The sequence below is a fragment of the Hippoglossus hippoglossus genome, chromosome 11 (genome assembly GCF_009819705.1).
Source record: "Hippoglossus hippoglossus isolate fHipHip1 chromosome 11, fHipHip1.pri, whole genome shotgun sequence".
Taxonomy (NCBI): domain Eukaryota; kingdom Metazoa; phylum Chordata; class Actinopteri; order Pleuronectiformes; family Pleuronectidae; genus Hippoglossus; species Hippoglossus hippoglossus.
In genome coordinates this window covers 16,060,624-16,081,418 of record NC_047161.1, presented here as the reverse complement: position 1 = coordinate 16,081,418, position 20,795 = coordinate 16,060,624, and the positions used below count along the sequence as shown (strand labels likewise).

The 20,795-nt window shown below is 41.5% G+C and overlaps 1 protein-coding gene across 2 annotated transcripts; it reads left to right on the top strand.

Moving 5' to 3' along the window:
- The first annotated feature begins 13,299 nt into the window (after positions 1-13,299).
- On the top strand, positions 13,300-20,595 carry nrsn1l (neurensin 1-like). 2 transcript variants are annotated; one of them, XM_034600608.1, is made up of 5 exons: positions 13,367-13,457; positions 15,543-15,610; positions 15,984-16,060; positions 16,655-16,807; positions 18,982-20,595. In XM_034600608.1, the coding sequence occupies exons 2-5, from the start codon at positions 15,580-15,582 to the stop codon at positions 19,393-19,395; spliced, it is 675 nt and encodes a 224-aa protein (XP_034456499.1). In that variant the 5' UTR covers positions 13,367-13,457; positions 15,543-15,579; the 3' UTR covers positions 19,396-20,595. The 2 variants fall into 2 exon arrangements, with proteins under 2 accessions (XP_034456498.1, XP_034456499.1); XM_034600607.1 differs by lacking the exon at positions 15,543-15,610 and having other exon boundaries at positions 13,300-13,457.
- The last annotated feature ends 200 nt before the right edge of the window (positions 20,596-20,795 follow it).

The window sequence follows — 20,795 nt, the reverse complement described above, 5'->3', positions numbered from 1 at the left end:
TGGACCGAGCCCATAAATCCTGACCTTTGAGTCGCTGAATGGACCTCTGTAAAGGAACCAGGGGCCCCACTCTGCAGGGCCACAGAGGGAGGGCCCCCCCCCGAGTTACAGGAACTCCACAAGCGGTGCAGTAGGAAAACAACAGTGAAGTTTATCCTGTCATTCCGAAGAACTGCAGGGAATCCGTCATATTAGAGGACCAGAGAGGAGAGGCATCTCGATTTATTTATGTGTTATTTGGTATATGTACGCCTGCATGAAATCCACAGCTATTGCATGTCTCAGAGTGCATGGCTGCTGCATTTGATCTGTCCCTGTGGGATAGCATGCATGTGTGCGGGTATTAGTGGAATAGCTAATGCATTGTGTGTATACATGTCTGTGGGTCTGTGGGTGTGCTAGAATATTTATCAAAGGACAACCGGCATGGACTAAAAGCATCAGATAAGCAAAGGCTGCATACGTTCACACGCATGTTCTGCACTGTACTTATATTGGCCCCAAAGATTGCCACTCGTCGCTCCACGCTCGAGGCCGACACGAAAGACAGAGACGGGGCCAAGTGGAAGATTATTCAGAGTAGCACATACAGCAGTTCTCTGTGGGAGTCCAGAGTAAAGTGACAGCATCAGAGCAAACTGTGATGAAATGTTTGCATCACCCTATCTGATAGCCATCTCTATACTCAGTATCCTCTCCTCTCACATGTATGATTCATATAGATGCATAGAAGATTTCTTCAAAGCTCTCACATGTTTATGAGTCCGTGACATCTGACGCATTCATGTTTACGCTCCCAAGCCACATTTGACATTTTCTGGATATGATGAATCATTAATGATGACCTCAATAGGCTTTCACATCTTTGGCCCACAGATCAATAAAGTGGTTAGGGGAGTAGGTCAGCAGCTCTACAGAAGTGTCTGTCTGTGTGTGTGTGTGTGCATGTGTCTTTGAGCGCGCCTCTAAACAGTCACACCCAGTAAGTGACTGCGAAATGCCGGTGCTAATTGGCGGCCATGCGTGGCCCCGTCTCCGGCGCTGCGCTCCGGGACTGGCAGAATTGCGGCTGGTTTTCCAAGTTTTTTCCGAGCAATCCCTGCCTGCGAGGCTGTGGGAGTTCCATCCATTATTGATCATATCCAAGGATGAAAGCAGGAACGCACAGTGGGGACTGAGCATCTTTGGCCCCACATAGAAAAAAAAATAACACAGCCAACTCTGTGTGAAAAGAGACAAGGAAATATCTTTTTTAATTCACATTGAAACTCAGCCTGAGAACCAGGCCGACTGAAAAGCAAAAGTAAACACAGCAAATTTATGTGAAATTGAATAAAACGCGTCATATGCTGTGAATCGTTACTCACCCTGAACATTTACAGGCACAGTCGGCACAGAGCTTTTCGTACCCAGATGATGACATTGTATTATGCGCTGCTTTGCCAACCTTGGCATCGGCTGAGCTCAGTGCTGCTCAATGATTCAGCGGTGTACAATTGACCTCCACCTCACCTTGGCAATACTCTCCAACCAAATGGACGTTTGGCAGCCACAACACACACCAGATATACAAGCATGTGTGCACGCCAGTGATAACACACACACACACACCAATTTGCAGAAATATACAGATCCACACACACATACACACACACACACTCTTTGGGAAAGGTTACAATGCTGTTTGAAACAAAGGGGCAGATGGCTGACAATGATACAGTGCCAACACAGGCAAGGTGGTTAAAATCTGCATTTTTCATTCGAGCGTGGGCATGAATATGTCACTATACATTTCTCTGAGGTAGTTTTTAGTGAGGTAATGTTTGCCTAACATCAGTCGTAACTTCTCCTGCCAGAGTGCACCTCCGTGTTTGTTTTGGCCTGTTTGTGTGTCTCTCACGTCCCCGTGCCAGTTGTTGCTGTAATTTACTTTGAAATTTTATAACGAGCCGTAAACTCAACCACCGATGGCTTCGAATCATCGTTTAGGAAAATAAGAGCCAATTTCCACATCTGACACAGTCTTTGGGAAATCACAACACTCATAAAAACGCATGAAAGTGAGATTCTCTGTTCCATTGTAATATAACTACCTCGCTTCCAGATATGATTTGGGATCCAAACATCCTAACCCTCAGTCCTAAATGATATCCAAGAATTATTTGACTTAGCTTTCCAGTGCTGCAAACCACACTTATGTTGTTTTAATTTGAAAAGTGAATGAATAGTCAGCCGTGGGCCTTTACCCATAAGGCCATTTGCAATTGTGATCTGAGCAGATCATAAAACCCTGCAGCTTGTCATCTAACTGCTCAGTGTGGCTGCTCTATTACAAGCAATATTTAAACTGATCCATTATAAACAAATTGCACCAGTTGAATGCTTTAAAAGTGCAGCAGCAGCAGCAGCAGCAGCAGCAGCAAGAACTATTGGGTTGTTATTATTCAGAGAGAACAGTGAGGCTGATATTAGTGAGATACAATTAAAAACTAACATTTGATTACATACATGCAGATTTGTTCTATGAATACCTGGTGTAGACAATATGACTCCACCACTATATGAAATTTACTGTATGGAGGTCATTACTGAAAATAAATACACTTAATGGTAATTGCTGAAACCATCTAGTATCCAGTGTTGGACAGTCACTAAGTACATTTACTCAAGTACTGTACTTAAGGACACATTTGAGGTACTTGAACTTTACATTAGTGTTGGCATTTATGGACGTTCTACTTCTACTCCACCACACCTCAGACAACAATATTGTACTTTTTTTAATTTGTGTGAGAGCTTTAGTCACTTTACAGATGACAGTGTAAACCACCATATGTCTGGATGTGTATCATCAGCTGAAGGATGAACTGTTCCTTTATGTGTTGAGAAATGTCTCAATCAATCCTTTAAAAGGCCTCTGAATTAGCTGGAAAACGCATCATCACAAAGCTGGAAACAGGTGCTGGTCTACGTCAGGGCAGCAACATTCACAGAATCACAACCTTTTTGCCTCTGTCTTCAATATCATCTTAAATGAACATAGCGCCTCAAAATTCTCATCTCACTTTTCTATAGGTCTTCTTGACCATAGCCGTTAGGAATCATCCGATCATAAGAATCCTTTTCTCCGCTCAGCCCAACCGGTCGAGGCAGATGAGTCTGAGTCTGCTCATTGTGGGAACTGTTGGGTTCCTCTATAGAATTTAAGGTCTTGGCATTATTGTGTTATGATTTGTTCCTTAACATTGAACTGAATTAATTATATTTTATTATAATTCATTCATACTTTTTGCCATTGATTTATTTTTTGTGAAGCACTTTGTAACCTTGTTTAGATAAGTGCTATAAAAAAGTTATTATTATTATTAATAATATAAAAGCACAACGTTTGTATCGTTGCTGTACTGCTTTATACCGAGCAGAATTACAGAGCTTTTATTTTGTGAACTTGGGTCTGAAGATTGTGTCCATTGTCCACAGACAACTGAAATAGTCGACATGTATTAAAAAGTTACACCAGTTGAGTAAATCATTCAGAGTTATATATAAGCCTCACAAACGAACAGTTATAAAGATAATTCTGTTTCATTTTATGAAATACATTGATTATAAAATCTTCACTGCAGATAAACCAGGTAGGACGAACACAAAAAGATTTCTTACTTCACTCTGAGCCATAGACTCTTTTCCTAAAAACCTCTGTACACAAAGTGACAGTAGACTGTAAAACCGTTTGAGGAGGACTCACTAATGACAAGGAATAATTCTGAAGAAGATCTGGAGCATGAACACAGGACAAGCAGAACAGGCACTGCAGTAGTATAAAGAACAAAAAGTGAGCTCAACCTTGAACATATTCAAAAACATCTACAGCTGTAAAATGCAACACACACAAGCAGTGTAATATCCAAACACATCAGATAGAATAGTAAAAAATTGCACTGCTTTTACTTTTCATACTTTGAGTTGATAATACATAGTTTTACTTTAGAAGTGTTTTGGCTGCAGGACTTTTACTTGAAGTGGAGTCTTTTGAAAGTAGTGGAATTGGTACTTTTACTCAAGTAAAGGGTCTGAATACTTCTTCCACCACTGCCTGTATCTAAAAGGTGGTTTGATTTCATTAGAATCTATTGTAACACTAAAGTATTTCATTTTCTTCTCCTTTGCATGAATAAAGACTGTCCACTCCATGGCATTGGCAAATTCAGTGGCCTTCCACTCTAATCCATCCCAGGTCATTAGCCCTGTCTGCGGGGCTAATCATCATCTCCTCTGGCTCAAGTTAGCCCAAGAGAGAGCATCACCAGAATGAGACAGTTAAATATTCATGTCCCACCGCTGTGTAATATCCTCCTCAGTGATGTTTGAACCTTTTGACCCCGAGGTAATCAGCAGCAATCACACAGTCACGCTGAACAGTGATAAATTTGATCTGTAGATGGTTGATTCTGACGAGCGTTTGACACCGCTGAGCACCGGGCACCAGGCAACAGCTCAAACTAGGATCACCGCTCCCAGCACACACGCACGCACGCACGCACACACACACACACACGCACACACACACACACACACACACACACACACACACACACCTGAGACATGCACGCAAAGGCATCGCTCCTGGTGACAGACAATTCATTTCACCCGCAGGCATGTAGGTATGACATCACGCGATTAATAATGGAGCAATTAATTATGACCTATTAGACTGATGAATTCGATTAGATAGGGAAGAGGAATGTAGCCATGTGATAATATTACACTAGGATACATTAATGACATCTTGGGGGGAGAGGTATGGGGGGGTGGTGTAGGATAGAATTTGCATGTGCCAGTTTGGAATGACATACAGTCGTCTCTCTAATTATATCAATGATAAATGGTGTTATTGATAAGATAATGATTTCTTACCTCAACATGGTAACATTCCTCTGTTTTAATGTGGTTACGCCGAAAACCCGTGGATTCTGAGACTTTGATGTTTTTGTAAGGTGACAGAAGACGTCGCCTTCTATGAAAGTGTCTTGTTGATGACACACTTAGCCTCATGGAAACCAGTCGTGCATTCAAGGTGTCTTTGGAGCAGCTGTATGAAAAGGGTTCGATGCATAAAGACATCAAGTGCATATGTATGCAGTCGTTTCAGTGCGCTGCGAATGAAAAGATGCCTGAGGAAACACAAGGATTAAACATAATAGCTCTAAACAAGCATAAAACTGGATTTCTCTTGTGTGAGCACATTTGACCTTTTAGACATTAATCCTAAGACTTAATATGAAATGATTAGAATAGTTGTATACCTGGGAAGATAAAGCCAAACATGAGAGGCTGTCTCATCAAGCAGAGTGTTACTACAATCCACTGGCTTTTTTTTTTATTGTTTCCTGACCTGAACCTCATGGTAATCATGGGCGCACTCAAGTCCTATAGCTGAAGCAGCTGCATATGGCAGGTTCGTAATAAGATAAACACATTACACGTCTTCAAATATGTATGCTGTTATTCCAGTGTGTGCTCACTGAGGAAACAAAGGAACTTGCGCTGATCGACTCGAGCACACTCAGCTACATTCCACTGACATCTAGTGTCAGATCCAGGAACTGAGATAACACACTGTGTCTGACCCTGTGCAGGTGCGTGTCTGTGCAACCCGCCCCGCCACCACCACCACCTCACCCGCCAGCCCCCCGGACACACATACGTTATCCACTTCCCCATTCATCAGTGTAGCCTTATTGATCTGCTCGATATGACCTTGAATGATCAGACAAGTGGAAGCACCGCACCGGAATGAGACCCATCCATTCCCTCTGTCTGCTATCTGCTGCCGTAATGACTTGAGGGAAGACGGGGAGGCACAGGAGCCCGGTGAGATGAACCCTTGAACCAGTCAGCTCTGCAGTGGCCTTATGTCGTGGACAGCCTCCCCTCCAGGCACAGTCTGTTCCAGGGTGAAGACTGAGAAGTGGGTTAGTCTGTCTGAGACGCAAGAGATGAGACGTGAGCTGGGTAAAACTGTACATTAATTCAGATAGATAGATAGATAGATAGATAGATAGATAGATAGATAGAGCAGGGTTATGTAAGTGGATTCGTTACCAGGATAGTCCCACATCTGCATATGGAATATAGTGCATTAAAATGATAATCAGTGGATGAATGATGAAATTCATCCTCTTGAGGGGAAAGATGAAGAGGAGCATTGCTTCAGGCTCTTATAGACGAGGGTCTTAGTGGGATGCGTTTCATCCTCTAACATGTAGAATCTAACAGGATATGTAAAACATTTCCCCCCGCAGCTGAAACATGACTAGAACAGTTAATAATGATGATTTGGCCTCAATTTCAAATCAGTTTAATGAAATCAGTGTGTAGTGTAAAAAATGTCAGTTTGTTCTTCTCCTTCATTTCCCCTTTGCAGTTAACACAGCTTTAAAGTTACTCTGCAGGGTAAGATCCGGAAAAATTTGGTCAGCCCATAAAACGTGTGCTGGAATAGTCACGACTGGCTCCATCTCAACAAACAACAACATTACAGGGTTGTTATGGAAATAATTTATATTTTTCATGATCAACAAATCCCACGAATAGAGGAGAAACTACATTATTTTCTGTGCAGCCAATTTGTGATAGATCTAAATCATCTTTACCATAAAGCTCAACTGTTGTCCGCACATCAAAAAGGGATTGATGTACCTGCTGACATGTTCCTTCCTTCCCGTGAACACTGTATTTTATTTTGGATCAATCCCTCACACACCTCATTCCTGACACAAATACACACTCATGGTCCTAAACATGTATTAATACACGGATGAAAATAGTCCCCCGCGTTTGTGCGATTGCAGGAAATTACCTCCCCAAGCTGTTACAGAAAATTAGCAAGTCGTTTTATATAAAATTGTCAATGATGTGGTTATTGATTTTCGTCTGCAGTAGCAACAATTGGATTCGGGGCCACAGACAAGGAAGGTTAGTCAGAAAGTAGTGAGAGATGGTTTAACATATTGACTTTGGCCTTTTCATAGCATTTATTGACAATGAGGAAAAAATATCTGTAGCTTTGTGCTTCAAATGATGTCTGCACAATAGTCGGCTTGTATCAATAATAATTATCCTATATCACAATATATAATCTGTAGGCATTCTATCTGAATTATAACCGAATTATATACTTTAAACTTTATACATTTTTGCTGATTCTGTACTTTTACTTTTCATGATGGCGTACTGAAGTAGAAAGTTTGAATAGATTTTCCACCAATTACAACAGAAAACAAATCAATCAGAGCCCCTGTCAAAATATTTTTCAATCGATGTACCTGTCTTGCGAAAGAACGGACAGATTTTGACAGCTTTATTTTTGCCATACAGCTTGTCTGCTCCATTTATCCACCGTCTGAAAGTCCAATTATAGTGAATACTGCACATGCACTGCTTACAATATTTTCAAAAACAGACGTCCTGACAAGCGGGTGAAGAGCATGAAGCCCAAAATGAGAATACATTTAAAAAGGTATTTTGAGTTTTATGGCCCATATTGAACAATAACGAGCAGAACGGTCATGCAAGCGTACTGCATCGCATTCACACACACACACACACACACACACACACACACACACACACATACGCTCACTCCTGTGCCTCTTCATCATAGGATGTGACACCTGACGGCCCATTAGTTCCCAAAGTGCTATTCTATTCTATGAATTCCTCTCCTTATAGAATATTTAGACTCTGTGTGTTTCACTCCACTTGTCAACATGGGATGCATTATTCATGTTACTGTGCCATTATCTGACGCTCTGCGTGATGTAACGCAGCCATTCCCGGGCCCCGCACCCACAAACACATTCAGTGACCTTCTGAACTGTGCACTGCCATCACCCTGCCTGCAGCGCTGCAGCAACTCCGCTTCATATAATAGACCGGGGAGGAGGACATTTGTGCTTTACTGAGGCTTTATTGTGCAATTAAAATGTGGGCTTACTTGAGTGCATCTATAAATGTGTGCCTGCAATACCTGCTTTTAAGAAAGAGATGGAGAGTGAGACTGAATTGAACCGGCTTTTAATTATGCAATTAAAAAGGTATGCCTGTATTTAAGATTAAGAGTGATGTATCCTGACTGTACGAAATGAATTTCGGGGAGATATGACACGAGGGAGAAAAGAGAGGGAATTTGAGTTAACAGGCCTGCAGTGCAATTAAAAGATAAGTCGACGCCTGGTTTCATTTGAGATAGAATTAGAGAACGATTTAGAGTTTTAGCCGGCCTCTCTAAAATCCATACGGTATGCTTGTGTTTGAGATAGAGAGAAGAAAAGGCAAATAGTAAGTTTTAACAAGCTGCAAAGAAAAGGTAAGCTTCCAAAACATGGGTTTAAAATGGGGAGAGACAAAAGAGGAAGTGGCACAGAGTAAAGGCTGATTCATGCTTCTGCGTCGAGGATACGGCGTAGGTGCGTACGTAGCCTACGCACGGGGCCAATGATTCATAGTTGTGCGTAGGTATGTGTGAGTAACGCTGCAGTTACAACGTGGAAACGCTAGTAGCGGTAGAGTTTCGATGCTGGTGTTGAGTGTCTCCCGGTTTCTGGTCCCCTTATTTACAAATTTTCTGGCGTCTCTTCTGAACAATGGCGAGTGTTATAAATTGGATCGTGTTGGAGTTGGAGCTGATAGATGTTGAAGAGCAATTACTTTTTCTAATAGAACTGCAACAAAGGAAAGAAAGACGTCGTCCTTGTTCGTTCCTTCAACTTCAAAATCGGCACGAGTTTACCGGAGATGCGATGCTACCAAGTGGACCAATCACAGCTCTTGCAGCCTGCCTCGCCTTGATGCGTAGTTACAGGTGCACGTCAGGGTACGGCATAGGGCTCTGCGTAGGCTACACATCTATGCGTAGGCTACAGATGTGCTTCGAAGCAGAAGCATGAATTGAGCTTTAATGAATATAAAGGTCTCAGCTTTCTTGCTGAGGGTTACATGAGCAGATTGATACCACTCCTGTGTTTCTATTTAAAATCGGTAGCTGGCACCAGCAGTCTGCTAGCTTAATTTAGCTAGTTTAGCATAGTTTAGCATAATCCATAAATCCAGAAGAGGATATCATAGGTGGTTTTGAGTCGGATTTGAATGTGTGGGCTTGCTGACACTTGGATGACACCACAGGAGCAGTATGGAGGCATTTTCTGTTTTTTTCTGAGGTTTTTTCATGTTTGAAGAATTGGTCACCATTTACTGCAATTGTATTGGATTTGGCTGCAACGCTGTTTACCCCCTTGAAACTCCTAAAGTGTTTTGTGGACTCAAACACTTCACCCACCCCTCCATCGGCATTGTGGTGACTAGATAATGAGTGAATATTAATTTTGGTGTAAACTATCTACATTTAACATAAATATCCGTAAAGCAGTCACATGTAAAGTTTAAGAGCAAACTCCCACCTCCATCCCAGGCACATCATAAACACGCACATAGAGGGTTCTGACCATGATGTAATTTTAAATCTTCTGTAGCCAATCATAGAGTTCAAGGTGGTGCTCACACAATTGTCGTTGCTGTGGATTAATGTGATCAGCTGTTCCTGGGGGCGCCCTCTCAGCTTGGGGCCCCAGGCAGTTGCTGGTTTTGCCTACCCTATTGACTGGCAGCCTACAGAGCACCCTGACTGGACTGGTAAAAAATGTCTTCAATTTCATGCTGGAACAGTCGCCACTATCCCTGCCACCCTGAGATTAAAGAGGTGGTGAAAATAAAAGAGGTCTGCCAGACATCAAACCTAAATATTGGCTTTGGAAAATAATTTATCCTTTTTATTTGCAGAGCCAATAAATGAAAGGCTTTTCACCACTAATTACCATGATGGCTCGGATGCTCCACACTATTGACAGTGGCTTTATGGGCTGCTGTGGGTTGATGCAAAGGCTATTTTTAAGATACCAAACCAGCACAATGCATAATTTATTACACCAAAGGATAACCCTCCCAAGCCGGTGAATAAAGAAAGCAATAAGGGCAACAAGGCATACAGCTGAAATGACTGATAATGCTTTACAACAGCTTCCAAATAGAGTAGATGGGGGGAAAAAATCCTGTTTGCACATCATCTTAAAGGGAGGTGTAATTATCTCTCAGCCAATCAACACCTAGCAGTCACTTCCTGTGTCTGACCTTGCTGGACTCGTCACCATGGAAATGTTTCTCTCTCTGATATAGCACAGCCTGGTCACACAATAACCTGTGTGTGTGTCTGTGTGTGTAGAGATGTGCGACAAACAATACCAGTATTCCATGTTTTTGTCTCACCAGGGCACCTTGGAAACAGTCCTGCCTTTTATGGCTGACCATACTGTTTCCAAATACCAAATATGCAGGAGTGATGAGCCACCAGCCCCATGTGCACACACGCTCAAAACCCACATACACACACACATACACACACATACACACACATCTGCCTGTGTTCTTTTCACACACAGATTTGGATAAAAATGTGAAAATGACAGTATTTGTTTTCTTTTCGTTTGGGATCTGTTATGACAGTCTGCATAAATAATGCATCTTCAGAAAAATGCTGAAATATTTACCGAACACATATTGGCAGAATCTGACTGTATTGTGACTCTGTGTGTGTGTGTGTGAGAATGTGTGAACGTGCGCGTGAAGTTGTCTCTTTAAACATTATTTCACTTACAGACTATGCCTTGAAGTGAGCCTGCATTTAATGAGCGCTACCGCTTACAGAGGCAGAAATACTTTTTCCGTTTGTGTTCCCGGAGGCATTATCAGTCATTGACAGCTGGTTGAATGCAGCACTCAATTTAAGTAGACCATCCTGTCAGATTGGCATTTGATGGACAGTTTAGAGACTCTGGAGTTGTACTAAAAACTTACCTTACAATATTTATCTCACTGTTGGTAAAAAGTTAAAAGGACTCATCCACGAAACTGAAGGACAGTTAACGTCTGTTTTATTTGATACATAATGTCCAAATTCAGTCCAAATATTGATTTGTATGTGTGAACAATTTTTATTTTCATCTTCCGAATGATATATACAATATATATAATATTCCTTAAGAATTATCTACTTAATTTATAAGATTCAATACCAAGGCTGTACCAATAATAAAGAACAATCTAAACTGAAAAAAAAGCCAAAATATGAGAAAACAATAAAACAAAAAACAAGGTACAGATAAAGTAGCTTGGTAAAGAAACATGAAAACCAGAGAGTAAAATGAGTCCCAAAACTGAATCTTGTGGGACCCCACATCTAATCTGTGCTGATGATGATTTATATGTTGACTTAAATAGGCTATATGTAAGTTTTAACACCTGTTTACTTACCAGTCTAGTAAAATCAATACAGGTTCAGCATCAAAACTTACCAACAGCTCTCTCCATCTGTATAAAAGCTATGCTAACACTTGTCTTCACTTTCCCATAGTGCGTCACTGTAATGTCCAGTCGGCCCTTTTCATGTGTCTTAAAACATCTCTACATACTTACAAGTCATATAAATGTCTGTGTTATAATTTAGGATAATTAATTCAAAAGTCTGTGATGGACCGACAACCTGTGCAGGGTGTACCTTGCCTCTCGCCCCAATGTCAGCTGGGATTGGCTCCAGTTCTTAATAGGATAAGCGGTATAGATAATGGACGGACGGAGGGATGAACATAATTAACAGGCCATAATGAGTTGTAATATTTTCAACCCACGCAACGTACATGGGACACAGGTTCAAGATGAGGTCACCTAGAAAAGATGGCGGGCAGTTTAGAAACAGCTCATCCCAGATGAATAACTAACAACAGTGCTAGACGTGGACCATTAAAAGGGAATTAGTTTTCTCTCCACTGTTGCCAAGAGTCTGCTCAGTTAGGGAACTGTTGGGTTCTCTCAGTAATATTGCAGGGTCTTAACTTTAATATGTAAAGAGCCTTAACATATTGTATTTTGAGATTTGATGCTATACAATAAGGGTTTAATCATGCTTTCACACTAAAACACTAAAACACTTTAGGAAGATTGTGAATTCATATGAGTGGCTAATATAATCAACTGATGTTCATAGCACCACTTATATAGACGCTTTTCCTTATGTGTTTTCAATTATATTGCTGCACAGTGGATGTAAAAACTTTGGCAAATATGATAATCAAATGCAGTTGAATTCAATTGTATGGGAGGTCATTACAATGAGACACTTTCTCAAATTAATGACGTACAACTCAAAATGACTTTCTAACTCAAGATAATATGGCAAAGAAATATGAATATCATATAATATATGTCAAAAAGATTATGATCTGAACTGCGATCATCTAACAACAGTCACCTGTATTCCCACTGTTTTATTAAATGTTTGCTGTGTAGAATTTAGTGACATCTAGTGGTAAAGTTGCATGTTGCAGCTGAATACCCCTCACCTCACCCTCCCCTTCCCAACATGAAAGCGAACCTGCTCTAGCCTTCAGTTGAAATAAATGTTTAGAAAACATGGCGGCCTCCGTAGAGAGGACCCGCTCACGATGTAAATGGGAATGTAAAGAGCCCATTCTAGTAACCGCTCCCTTCACTGGTTACCAGTGGCTGCCCTTATCCGATTCAAGACACTAGTACTTGTGTACCGCGTGCTGTGAATGGATCAGGCCCAGCCTACATCCAGGGCATGGTTAAACCTTAAACCCCAGCCCGTCCACTCCGCTCTGTATCGGCCAATCAGCTTGGTGGAACGAGCTCCCCATTGACATCAAGACAGCAGAAAGTCCACACATCTTCTGCCGCAGGCTAAAAACACATCTATTCCAACTACACCTTGGTTAAGAAGCTGATGGTCTAAAAACCATTACCACATTTGTTTATGTATGGAGTTTAGTTGCACTTATATGTTGCACTTACCTGTAGCACTTTGTAGTTTGGCTTTTTTTAAGCTAATTTACTTACATGATTTTTGCTGTTCTGGGTTTGTACCCTCATGGTTGAATGCACTTATTGTAAGTCGCTTTGGATAAAAGCGTCACATAAATGATATTTAATGTAATGTGATAAAGAAAACAGCAAAAACATCACTAGGATTATTTTATATTCAATTCTGCCAATAGATCCCTTTCACCCAAATCTTACACACTATAGCTTTAATAGTAGTGAATAGCAACCTGAAGTCAGTTGGTTAGAAAGTAGAAACGTTCACTTGAGCTGAATGGATGAAACGCATTGAATCATCTCTGGATTCATCTGATAGAGACAGATGTCATGTATCATCGACAGTTGAGGGGTTGCTGTAGTGTTTGTTTTTTGCCCACCTCGCGCACGCATGCTCAGTCTTTCCCGTCCACCGATTCAGCAGCAGCAGCGGCAGCAGCTTTGGACATCCACCGGTCCGTCAGCACATGGATCCCCAGTGAGGAGAGCGAGCCACTGGGGCCAGGAGGGTAAGACTGACTGCGTCTCTGGTTGTGAAGTCGGGTAGAGTGACGAGGGGAAGCTGCAGCTGAGCGCAAAACAAACAGGGGGAAAAAGACAGAAGAGAAAGTGTAGCGCTGTAGATCAAGTGCGACGGAGGAAAAGTGTGAGAGGCTGAATGGCCGCGATGACTCACAGCGCTGGTGGTTAGTTTACATGTCGGGGCTCCGCTGAAATTAAGCACCATGTGTTTTTCCTCTCTCCGTTTTAAAAAAAGGATTTGATTTCAAATCTGCGTCGGTTTGTGAAACGGGAAAAAGCAAATCTCGTTTACGTGCGTGGTAGTAAATAAACCCTGTTGCATTCTCGATTTCGTTCAAGTTCCTATAAGACAAATTAATGATACAGTTTATAAAATACTACACAACTGACCCGCAGTCGATCTGGACTCTGTGAGTCTGGAGGAAAGTTGAAGTGACTGTATCAGCACCACGGACAGCGGTCTGGTCAAATGGTGCTCAGCATGAATTGATTATAGATTAGGATCAAACTGTTTTATCATAATTGCAATCAAAAGTCGATAATCCAATTACAATCATGAAAAAAAAAAAAACACCAGTTGGACCAATGAGTCATATTTTCATTGTAATACATCACAGATAATGTGACTCACCAGGCAGTGCTCCATATACTTTTTTTCTTTATCATGAATCACAATTGGACTCAAACGGCAGTGAAACAAATTAAAATACCATTTGAAAACATGCTGAAGTACACAGCAGTATCATAACCAAAAACATCAAACATAAAAGTGAATTTGATACAATGACAACGTAATTTGATTCGTCTTTTCCTTTTTTAAATTACGCTTTTTTATCATTTCCATGAGAAATACAGCAACCTCAACCATAGCAATTAGGGAAATGTTAAAAACACAAAGAAAAAATTAAGGGTTTTCACAATACTGGAAGATTAAGAATTTCATACGGAACAAACATGAAAACTAAATAATATATATACATACACGTGTATAAAAAGAGTTTGTAAATTTACACAACACAGCAAAACATCTGTGTGATGCCGCTCTAGTACAAAATAGAGACAATCTTGTTGTGTAGTTACTACAGGTTTAAAGAGGAAGTTCACCCAAAAATGAAAATTCACTCATATCCACTCACCACTATGCCGCTGGAGAGGTTGGTGAAGTGTTTGAGTCCACAAAACACTGTTGGAGTTTCAGGGGTAAACAGTGTTGCAGACCAAAGCGACCCATTCTTCAGATGTAATAAAACAACAGAAATGTTCAATTAATTACTACTGTATCAGTAAAAATAATCTTCAGGGTTGCAGTGTCGTCCATTCACAGCTTCATTACTGGGAGTCCCTCGTTCGGTCCGCTCTGTAAACAGAGAATCCGGCTACTTCGATCGCCGCGTCCGGGATCTTGTTGTTTTGCCAGGTGTCTGTGATGATAGTCACAAAATGAAGCGTAATTCTCGAACGCAACCATCTTGTTTGTAAGAGACCTGGAGTTGGTCGAGGAACAGACTTAGGAGCGTTGGTCTGTACGGGTTAGCCTTTAGCCTAGCACATAGCCTGGCTGGCTTTCCCCACTTCTTGTTCCTCTCCCTCTGCCGCCTGCGCCGTGTCGCTGGTGGATTGTAATGGTGTTGGTACCTGGGGTACATAGGATCTCCAGGGGGTAAAAGATGGGTTAGGGTGTATTTAGTACTCCCCATCACTGGCGTCTTTACATGGAAATTGTGGAAGTTATGTACTTTCCTTCCAAACTTTCCCATTAATTGAGTTTCAGATCTAAATCAAACATCAGCCGATTTTCTTTGGCTTGTCATAAATGCGAAAGCACAAATTTATTTGGAATTAATATGTCATAAATAGTCCACATGGTGTATTCATCTCATTCGAGTCATCTTGCTCTTTTCATTGGCACAAGAACTTGACTTTCTTGACTTTTTTGTTTTTATACATCCCTACGATATTGAGTAACAATTTAAAATCCCATGAATTAAAGAAAAGGTTGTTTATTGAACAGGTTGGTGTCAACTGGTCCTGTCAGGTTCACGATTCAGGATTGTGTTTCAAACTGCAGTCAGGTTAAACTTACCTCTATGGTACAAACTGAGATCAGGCATGTGTGGCCGCTTAGAGAAACCATTTGAAGGTGAGGAATGAAACAAATCAATCAAAGCACCGCGGGCGAATAACAACAGAGGGGACGTGTGTGCATATGAGGACGAATAGAGCGAGCGCACACTTGCATATGTGTGATTCATCCGTAGAGGCACCTCAGGGCCACGGTAGCCGTCAATCGTTCACATGCAGCAACAACAACGGGTGCGACCTGGCGACACGGGCCAAGATTTATGACGGGTCTCTGAAGGGAGGGGAGGCTTTTATTGAGGGAAATCCATATTCAGCAGATAAACAGTGTTTGTGTTATATAGTAACGGCCATACAGCTGACATACATATCAATCTCTTCAAGACTCTGAATATCTGTGTATATGTATGTATATATGTGGATGTTTACTGCAGGTGTACAAGGTGCGTCGGGTGTGATGGCGTTGTGCTCCGAGGCCTGTGTCTCGGGAGGAGACTCCTCTGGGAGTGAGGTGAGCGTTGCTTTCTCTGGGGTTTGATCTGTTTTATTTGATTTTATTACAGCTACAAGAGTCTATTTGTTCTATTAAATCACTTTTAAGTACTGTATTCTGAGTTTTTCCTGTTTTATCCAGTGATAATATTACAGCGCTATATTTATCAAATAGACTGCACAGTGAATAAAATATATACATGTATATATAATATTTCTAATTAGGCTCCTATCCAGAGTATTAAATGGGAATTTTGGTGTTTTTCAACCTGGGCCTTATGTTTTGTAAACGTGTGTGTGTGTGTGTTTAAATAAATGTTACTTAGAAAAACTTCTGGAATCAGTCCAGTAGATCGTCTTCACCAGCAGCCACAACACAGCAACAGTGGCCACAATGTAATCTTATGGGGCAACTGCGACACTCCACACATTTTTTCACAAATAAAAGGCTGAAATTTATTGATTGTCGCTGTTGCCCCATAAGATTTCACTGACACATGGGTAGACAAACTATACTTTCCTTTAATGTGAGAAACTGTGAAGTCAAATGTAATCGTGGAGTATTCTTGTTCTCCCAAGTAATTTGGTCCCTTTGTGCACAACGTCTGTCCAGACGGGTTCTAGCTGTCTTCAGTTTGGGGTTCGTTCCTATCTGCACCACTTCTACGAGGAGTGCTCATCCTCCGTGTGGGAGAGAGACCCTGAGGATCGGGGGTTCGTCCAGAGCCAGAGGTCAGCCCTGTGGTGGAACTCAGCAGTCTGGAAGGTAGAGCAACGACAAGCTCACGCACTTTTTACCTTACTAGCCTATCACTATGCCTCTGTACTGGCAACAGCCATGGCCAAAGGCATTAGGTTTCCAGGGAAACAGGGATTAGATGTGTACATTCACCTGCATCCCGGGTACTTACAGAGTACTTCAGCTTGGAAAATTGAGTTTCTCAAAACCGGGATATTGGCTTAGCCAGGATACTGGAATTGGGATGTGATGTTTACCTGTTTAAACACAAAGCGGGATTAACAGTGCACATGCAAATGCTGCCAGCGACAATTTAAGAGGATTTCTGTTAAGATGGTACAAACATTTAATATGGACTCAAAGATAAACTGATTAGATTTCATTTTTATTATTTGTTACCTAACTCAAGCATTCATACGCTAATTGTGACATCCTACACTTAATACTTTTACATTACATTACATATCATTTAGCTGATGTTTTTATCTAAAGCGACTTTCAATAAGTGCATTCAACCATGAGGGTACAAACCCAAACAAACATCCTACACTTAATACTTCAACTCCAGTTAAACTGCAATTTAATTGGTTGTCAGATGAGTACAACCCTGACATGGTATTTCTAGATTTGTCTTAAAACCCATGAAATTACTTTCTTACTTTTCATTTCAATCGTTATTAGAGAATTTGATCCAATTAATCAAGTCACACTGAACTGATGAATAAAGTAATTTTGAAAACTAGACTATTTAATGGGACACAATCATTTATGAAGTTGAACATGATGGTAAACAAATTGCAGCACCAGGCGCGTGATTCACAGGGGTTGCACTTTGTCTCCGCATTAATCATTGGTGTGTTTTTGGAGTAACATGCAGATTCAACAGGTTTCAAGAGAATGCTTTTCTACAGAGGAAACAGTGTAACTTGTGTGTATAGTGAAAGTTCACCGGCAGGCCGCTGACTCCAGACCAAGTGGCTCTTGTTTATTTGTGTAATCCCTCTCTGCTGCTTTGAGATAGCAACAAAACGCCAGACCACACTTCACTTTAAGTCCAACAGACTCGTGACGCTCAGATGTGCAGAAGTGCATTTTCTATTCAAACACACTTAGGCGCCAGATGGGAACATGTCAACTGAGTCACTGTCTGAAACGAGCAGAGACACTTGCTCTCAGTGCCTCCATGCGTCTGGCGTATTACAGGGCCCATTGTGTTTTTCACAATATCCTGCTCTGATATTTCACATAATAGATATCAGTTACCGGTTGATATAACACAAAAGAGATTCCACCCACGATTGGTGTCTGTTATGTCCCATGAGAAATCCTACAGGTAAACAAACAATTGTGTGTATTACATGTAAGCATAATTCCCTGAGGAGACGCGGGATCACACCCTCATTGTTCAGGGAAAGATGATTCTTCCGCTTTAGTATTACACTGATCATTGTTATTGTAGTATCGTCTATGACTGATGCTTATGTTATTATGTCTGTTACCGCATTTACCCCACAATTTATCCAATGACTCCTGAACAAATTTTTTTAAAAGTCACATAAAAGTATCTAGTATATAGAATATAGCATATAGCATATAGTATATAGTAGATAGTAGATAGTAGATAGTATATAGTAGTTGTTCTCTTTCAGAAAAAACATTTAAATTAGTTTGTGACAGGCTGTTTGTGACGTCTTCTCTCCAGTAACACGGGTGTACATTGGTTTGATTTGACCAGATTCATTAGGCGAGACTGGGGCTCAGGCAGTAAACATTTATAGCATTATTAGTTTTCAACAATACATTGCTCTCCCAGCTGCCACATAGTCGGCCTGGAGAGGACGGCAGACAGAGACACCTCTGTGGCACATGGTGTCGCCCCGTGATGAGCTTCACCACTGTAATAACCATAAAGTGAAAGTCTCCCTCTGGTACACATGTTGGATAGTGCACACGGTGCATTTTAAACCCTTGTCTCTGCATGATGAACTACAGGCGGTGGTGTGGTGGTATTTGTAAAGGTGAAGGATTACATGCAAGCCCCCTGCCCATTTGGCAATTTGGATTTTTCTGCATCACAAACAACAAAATGACCTTTCCTAACAAGAAGGGAGGAGCACCAAACAAAGAGTTTCACTAAGAGTAAAAAAAATAGATCAGGACTCCACAAATTAAGGCTTCATGTTTCCGTCCTCTCCCTCCAGGTGTCCTTGGCCCTGGGCCTCCTGATCCTGACTGCAGGCATCGCCAGCCTGTCAGTCGGCTCCTTCACTCCCCATAAAATCGAGTCGTTCGGAGAGGGGGACCTGCTCTTTGTCGACACCCACGCCATTAGCTTCAACAGGGGGCTGCACCTCAGCGCTGCGGCCGGGATCGGGCTCTCCTGCCTCGGCTCGGCCCTGCTGGCGATGGGGGTTGTCGTTTGGATCCTGCCCAGGGCCAACTTGAAGGAGAGGCTGTTCCACAGACCGGGGGAGGGGGAAGGGAGAGGAGAGCTGCGGTCCAAGGGGAGGGGATTCAGGGATCCGGGGGATGTGGTCACTAAGCCACCAGGTATCGAAGAGGGGAAGATACCTGTCACACTGTCGAAAGTGGAAAATGTGCAGCCCACTTCTTAAAAGGATCCCTGCTGAGCAACATGGCTCCAGGCTTTTGTTGTAGTCCAGGGGGCCTCATTTACAAGGTCTTATGGTGGTTTGTTTTTCATCTATTTTGAAGGTAAAATATGTAATTTTATCACACAAATGGAGGTCGTTTGGATACCTGGAAATTAGACTCAAACAAGATGTAGACGAAATACTTCAAAAACCTATCAGGCTTCAAAAGCACAGCTTGATCAGAGATTTTTATTGTCGAAACAAACCCAAATTAAAACATATAAATGAGGCACCAAGATTTCAACCAGAGACCTTGTGGCTCTCTTGTATTGTAGCTGTTGACTTTGTTTGTGCAGTGCAATAGTCTTGTATTTAAAAAGAATACTGTACAGTGACTAATGTCCGCCCAGACACTGAGAGAGAGCAGAGTCCTAATGACTAATGGTAGAAAACTCTATTTTTACCCCTTAACTTGATAATGTTTTTTGTATTTCTATTTTTTTCCAATGGCAAGCAGCTTTCCAAGTAGTTAGACATACAGTATGACACGATTCAGAAATCCAAACCTACATTTCCATTCACATACATACAGAATACACACACATGGATCACAGGTGCTCACATGCAGGAGTGGATACAGATAAAAACAGTTCAATATCTACATTTTCACACGTCTACACCAATGCTCAGCCCGATGTGGTGAAAACATGTACAGACACCCACACACACAAATCCGTGCTTCATTGACAATATCACCTATTTTCTCCCCACTGTAATCTAGCTCCCTAATTGCCTGCAATCTGTGTCTCCAGGCAACAGTTGGGCCTCAAGTGCTCTATTTTCACCTCCGGACAAAGACTCCTTTCTGATTGGTCGCCCGTATCCCCTCTCGTCATTTTCACTCCAATCAGATTTTTTGTTTACAGTCATACGCCGTAGTAGCGGGTAAGTGGTGAGGCACTGAGGTGAGAGGAATATGCACTGGCACCTCAGAGGCCACCTGTTAGATCGGGTCCTCTGGTTTATTTAAATTAGTTTGAGTTACAAAAACAATTAAAATAGACATTATAACCACGATGCCCTGATTTAACTGGATGTTATTATTGGTGTTTCATTGTTTTATTGTGTTATTGGCCATGATGAAGATAACGTAGTCAAATGAGGGTCAAGTGTCACTGGTGCAAATGAAATGACCAGAATAAAGTTGTGATCTGCAAACTGTGGTTCCTTTTGATCAACTTATCTTATTTCAATCAGGAGAGACCTATAGAGAAACAAATGAAAGCGAGCAAATCAGAATGAGATTGAATTGATTCTGAACAGAGGAAGAGACTTTGTCACTTAGACCCAAGCAGGAAGTAGAACACCATGAAAGCAGTCCGATGAATTAGGTGCTTCGAATATGAAGGAGTCTTCCCCCT